This window comes from Notothenia coriiceps, unplaced genomic scaffold (genome assembly GCF_000735185.1).
Source record: "Notothenia coriiceps isolate Sejong01 unplaced genomic scaffold, NC01 NC01_scaffold00026321, whole genome shotgun sequence".
Classification (NCBI taxonomy): Eukaryota; Metazoa; Chordata; class Actinopteri; order Perciformes; family Nototheniidae; genus Notothenia; species Notothenia coriiceps.
This window is the reverse complement of record NW_011359022.1, coordinates 108,428-114,897: the sequence shown is the minus strand read 5'-3', so window position 1 is coordinate 114,897 and position 6,470 is coordinate 108,428. Positions and strand designations below refer to the sequence as shown.

At 46.4% G+C, this 6,470-nt stretch overlaps 1 protein-coding gene across 3 annotated transcripts in view; it reads right to left on the bottom strand.

Annotated features, from left to right (window-relative positions):
* Positions 1–1,155: 1,155 nt before the first annotated feature.
* LOC104956763 (cAMP-specific 3',5'-cyclic phosphodiesterase 4B-like) overlaps positions 1,156–6,470 on the bottom strand; it is a 106,976-nt gene continuing 101,661 nt past the window's right edge. For all 3 annotated transcript variants that reach the window (XM_010784295.1, XM_010784296.1, XM_010784297.1), the window contains one exon: positions 1,156–1,169. In XM_010784295.1, coding sequence (XP_010782597.1) covers positions 1,163–1,169 — 7 coding nt within the window. In that variant the 3' untranslated portion in view covers positions 1,156–1,162. The remainder of the gene's footprint in view (positions 1,170–6,470) is intronic.

Here is a 6,470-nt window from a genome sequence, read left to right as displayed (position 1 = left end):
CTCTTCAGATTGAAGCGGCCAGTTTTATATCGACTATATGTGTGATCTCCTTTTTACATCTCGTGTTTCATTTGAGTTTATTTGCTGTGTGTAGATTCAAGGATTTTGGTTATCTTGTCCAGGGATGCAAACTTGTCACCTTTCGGCTAAATTCTCCGTTTTGAATCCAAAATAGCGCCGTGGACCCTGTGTGCAGATTTCCCACGGGCGTCATGCCGCAGCACCGCTTGCTTCTTGTGAGGCGGGTCTGCATCGGTGTCGACCCAGGCGACAGACGCTGCACCCCTACCCGCGACTTATTTGGTCCACCGGGTTTCGGTCCTTCCTCGGACGTGTGTCCGGCGGTACCGCGCCCGTTGGTCGCCGTGCCGCACGTACTCAGAGTCCTTCTCTTCTTTCTTCGGTCCTAGGGGCCCCTCGTCCTCGTCGTTAGGGCCCTCCTTCCTCGGCACCTGTACCGCTCTCCGGTCTGCCCGGCGGCAGGCTTTCGGTCGGCAGGCTTCCACTTGGCAACTCGCGCCATTCTTCCTCTCCGGGTCCGTCTTCCAGGGCCTCGCGTCGGTGGGGGCGTGCCTCTGCTGACTTCCGTTACCCGCTGCAGGTTTTGGCGGCTCCGCTTGCCTTCTCCGGGTCTGTCCCTAGGGCCTCGGCGCGGTGGGTGGGCCCGGCTACTTTCCGTACCCGCTGCAGCTTTTGGACAGCTCCCGCTCGCCCCAGGTCTTCGCGCGGTGGGTCCTCGGCTACTCTCGCGCCCATTCAGGCTGGCGGCACCTTCCACCACTTTTCCGCTCTGCCCAGGTGTGCTCCTGGCTGGTCTGTACCAGCTTGGAGGAGAGTCCTGTCTTTTGTCGAGTTTTTCCCGGCATGACAGGTGTCCAGGTGTTTTTCACCCGCTTTAACACTCTCCCCAGGTGTGCTCCGGGGCTGGTGCTGTACCAGCTTGGAGGAGAGTCCGTGTCTTTTCGGGTTCCAGCTATCGGCAATCGTCGATCGCCCAATCGAGCGATCGACCGTGGCGGCCATCGACGATCGGCATCGGCAATCGTGATCGCGTCGGGCCTGCACGTCGGCGTGCGGGGCTTCTTTGGTGGTGGCTGCCGTACGGTAGCCCAACGACCAGCTGGGTCGTCCAGCACGTAGCAGAGGTCAACCAACCTTCTGGCTACGCCCTTACCGCTCGTTGTAGGGGTCGGTAAGACCGGCTCCGCCGCGTGGTTCGGAGTCAGGCGCACGGCCACCGTCGGTGCGCTGCTAAGTTTTTAGGGGCCGTAAAAGCTCTTTCTTGGACTCAAAGGAGACGGGACAAGCCCAGGCAGGGCCTTTGTGAAGAGCTCTGCACAGTCCCAGTGGTTACATCACGCTTCGATCCCGCAGTCTCCGCCACCGTACTTCGACGTTTTCCCATGAAATATCTGGCTCATCTTTTCTGGACAACAGGCCAACGTCAGGGACCCTTCTTCCTCTCTTCGGTCCTCCGTGTGTTATATATTGTATACTGTCCCTGGTGTGGATGTACAGGCACGCCCTTTGTTATGGGGTTGGACATCAAGGTACACACTTAATACATTGGGTCAGCATATTGATCCACCAGTGGTGTTACATAAGTAGATGAATGCAGATACAGACGCCGAAAAAGTCGTCGCGGGTAGAGATTTTGTCCGCTTATGTCAGTGGATGGGTACGTAAATGTAAAGTGCAGCTGTACCTTTTTTACATTGCAGTCGTAATGAGTACCGTGCTTAGGTCTTGAGAGGAAACCTTTGTAGCCGGCCCTTGGCTATCGTTGTTGAGCGACGCACGGCCGTGACACCGACGGTTGGGCCTCGTTTCGTTGTTGGTAACGCATCGATTGATCATCCGATCGAAATCGGATTGCAATCGATTTGCTTTGCTGACGGGGCTCGATTGTTAGACCTGTTTGTGACCATTAGATTAATGAAGGATATTAAACATTTTGATGGACACAATGGGGTTTTGCTGTTAAAAGTTTTTTAGTGTCTAAGATTACCCAGTCTGATAGTCTATATGTCTGAGGGGATTTCTATGCCGTCCGCGCGCGTGGAACCGAAAGTTTCGTCTTGTGTCCCTTTTGTTGAATCGCCCTCACAAGATTGCACAAGACGTAATTACTGCATGTTGCCGGAGGCTGTAAAAGACATCAGGATAAGGTGCGGTGAATGCATTGGTTGTAGCAAAGTCTGTGCATTTGAGAAGGTTTTTAGCGGGTCGACCCGCAGTGACGACGTGCATAAACCTTACAGCATCTTGTTTTGCACTGTAATAGAGAATTTAAACACAGTTGGTGTCTGGAATAAGCTCGATAAAGGTTTTGGGATACTTGTTTTACGTAACGTAAAAACTCCTTTCCTTGGCCTTGTCACGATTTTTACGTAGTTTGAATGAAGAACCTAAGATGCTGCGCGTGAGCGCCAGAAGAGATATGCTCTCCGCTTCAGGGGCGGGTGAGATGAAGGCTGGGTAGCCTGGGGGCCTTCGCCTTGTTATATGTAACTGCAGTTACCTCGTCTCTTTCAGTAGAAGGCTAGGGCAGAACTGTAACACCGGGTGCTTAGCTGTGTTATGACTACAAAGCAAGGGGTTCTTGTAAAACGATCAGTTTTTTTATTTTTACACAGCATTTGACTCTCTATGTATATTTAATTATAAATTTATCTTCTCTTGGTGATGTCTACAGTCTCTATTGACCTAGATGCCGTGTATGCGCTAAGTGTGTTTGTTGTTTTTGTTCTACGCGGCTTATGTGCAACGTTTAAAGTGGACAAAGAAAGTTCTACTGCGCTTTTTCATATTTTGTTCTCTTCTTATTTTGTTATTGTGATTGTTCTTGTTTTCTTGTAGCCAACTCTCGTTTCATGTATGTGTTCTCCGCGCTGCTAAACATTCCGCGATCTGCCTCTGTCTGTATGTCTTATATTGTCTTATCTCTTTTTACTCGTACATATTATCCCATATTGGTGTACAGTGCGGATGCGATTGTTTCTGTATTGTGTCCTATGTGGTGGGTATGCTGCGAGGTGTTATAATATTCGTTGTTATCAAATATGAGGATTTCGTATTGTCTACTTTAGATGATCTCTATTATCTGATTCACTCTATTTAATCACTAAGTGTTCTTGGTTCTATGTGAGGGGTCACAAATTCAAAATCAACGAGACATGGTCTACTGCCGCCTGGTCTTAATATTAGGTCTGTATGATACGACACTTAGAGGAAAAGTATTGTTAGAGCACATAAACTTCAATAAATTTCGGTGTACGTCTGCTATTTCTTTAGGGTTTCTAAATCCTATATATAGTGAACCAGGTCCCGTACTGTTTGAACAGGTGGAAGCCGTGCTTTAAGCGGCAAACGCTCTAGGTTTTAGTTCCTAGCAAACTTACTACTATGTAGTCATCTAGTACGTTATTTTTGATAAAACCGCCATAACCCTCCCCGCAGACCCTGGGCCTAATACACGCCGGCGTTCGAAAAAAAAGGTATATGAATATTACTGTCGCGCAACACACCGGAGGCTCAGAAAGGGACGGGGCAACCGAGACGAGTACTACATATTATGCGAGACGGGGCGAGCGTGGCTACTACCCGAGATCGAAGACGACGAGCACGCCTACTGACCCAGATCGAGTCCGTCGATGTAATGGAGTTGAACACGGCAAAGGCGATTATAATATCACACCAAGTCTCACTGAGCGATGCTCACCGTGGCGACGCGACGCGACAGTCGTTTGCGCTCAGCAAGTTCGGACAGAGTCTCGTCTCGGGGACGAGCTGCGCTGCGTCTCGGCCTTACCTACACCGTGACTTTTTCAAAATAAAAAGGGCATGCGTTTGATTTAATAGCATACTCTGATCGGATTGATCGGTAGTGTGAGGTCAGTGTGGTGTAGTACGGATTGCTAGTATCGAGTCGGGAGCAAAAGATTAGCAATAAAAATAGTATCCGATGGTAGGTTTGTGTGGTGCGCGCTCGATACGCATTTGTATTCATAGTGAAGTGTTGGTTTGGATTGTTTGGACTAGTGATACTAGTTTTTTCTATGCTTCATGGTATTGTCTATGTTGGAACCTGGTATCGCGTTTTCGTATTTCTTGTTATTCGTGTAGTGGTCGAGTCAAGTTCGCGAGATTACTCAGGTCGGGCATGTGGTGTCACTAGTCCGGTATGATAGGACAAGTTCGAGGTTTCAGGAACGTTAAGTGGTTTCAATGAGTTCTATTCTAGCGTTCAAATAGAGTGTTTTTAATTCACTTTCTTTCGCTTGTCATTTTTTCATCATATGAAATGTTCTAACCATGTAATAGTCTATTTATAATGTCAATATATATTACTGTATGATTCTTAGGTAGTAGCATGTGGAGTTTTCGTACCATTTTCCACGTCTGGTCAATTATAAAATCCGTCTTGACATACTTCGTAAACTTTACATAAAAGTAGTACGGGAGTACACGGTCCGATATTCAGATAGATAGTAAATATTTCGGTGTACCATGTCATGATTCATAGTTATTGAGTTGTCATGATAAACTCCGTGTTAAATAACCTATGAACATAGACAAAACCACAAATTATAAACGATGTAAGACCAACTTTGTAAATAAATTACGAAGTCTAATAGAACTAATCTATAACTATAGTCAGCTAAGATTTTGTTTGTACAACTAGGGCAATTCTGTTAGTATAGTCATATAAGTCTTTAGCCTGTAGTTACTACGAAAAATAGTGGTAAGATAACGCAAAACTGACCGCTTGTTAAATATGAACAAGCTCAAGACACTGTCTTGCGACTCAGTACGAGTAGCAGTGGGGAACGGTCAAAAGTCACCTAACATCCGAACCGCGGAACTAACAGCTGAATACCGTGAATATCGGTCGTTATCCGATAAAGATTAATATTGTATATCATACGACACTCATCTGTTAGCATTATCGAAGATGACAGCGGAGACAGTTGTCAATCTAGAAATTACAGTTGAATGGATTATATATGAACTCCTTATATACTCTTACGTCCTTGCAAATGACATGTCTATAAAGATCGTTTGACCATGAAGATGAGTTCATCTGTGCTAAGACTCATCTTGTATGAAGGAATTAGAAAACTTTATCTCTAGCGTTCTTAGTCATTGTCTAGAAGTCAGAACACAGTGTCTATGTCAGTCGCTATTATGAATATGGTTGTCGCTGACAATATCGCTATGTTATATTGCTAAATCTATTGCTTCCCGTATAACGGTGCCTACTCCGTATCTCACGTCATGGTACATTTCGAAGAGAATGAACACTCAGTTGATGTACGGTGCCGTTCAACACCGTATATGAACCCTGGTGCCGTTCAACACCGACCAGCACGTATGACGAGCGATCGGCTGTCCACTGGGTACGATACTGTGGACTTGACGGTGCTAAGATGTGTCGACACAGTGGACGCACACGGTCATGACATCGATTGTCAGTAGACACGTCTGGCGTGTCATCGATACCTATATCGCTTGTCGGTCCGGAGTCCATTACTATCGACGACTGCCGTTCATGGTAATTGCGCCCGTGCATCCATCTCATGACTTCGATCTGGTAGAGCGGCTCGTTCGTCTCCAATAATATGTGTAGTACTCGTCTCGGCTGTCTCGTCCTTTCTGAGCTCGTGCTGTCGAGCGTGGAAGTAATATTATATATTTTTTCGAGACCGCCTGCCGTGTAATTAGGCCCAGGGGTCTGTGGAGGGTATGGGGTTTTATAAAAAATAACGTCTAGATGTACTTAGTNTGTGTTTTACGCGCCGTTAAGCTCCAACGTTATTGGTCTTTTTATCGGTACTGGAGACATTTAAAAAATATATGTCATGTATTATTGCTACAAAAACATTATATAATGTTTTTGTAGCAATAATACATGACATATATTTTTTAAATGTCTCCAGTACCGATAAAAAGACCAATAACGTTGGAGCTTAACGGCGCGTAAAACACACGTGATGACATCACCAACGAATCGACGACTGAATTAGTTGGCAACTAATTTGGTAATCGATTTTAATCGATTAAGTCGATTAGTTGTTGCACCCCTACTCACGGCAGCTCGTTAACTGCAGAACAATACGTGAGTCTCCAAACACCAGAAAAGTCCCTAATAACACCATTACAAGTCGTTAGATTAGTCGTTAGTCGCTTTTGACAAAAATAAGTAGCCGAAGGGTTTGGAAAGCCGCCGAATTTAACGACAAAGTCGCCAAGTTGGCAACACTGCTCTAGATGTTATGGTGAAACAGTAGATTGCACTCTCTGTTGCAAGAGGAGGCTAGCCGAAATTGGCTTCCCTTGGTGAAAAGAAATGGAGGGATTGACCAATCAGACAAGGCTCACGTCATGCCCCTGCCAACATGTGATTAGTCAGGGCCATGCCAAGGGATGCCAGAGGCGGCTGGCTTCCCTTGCCTCACAATCCAATCAAA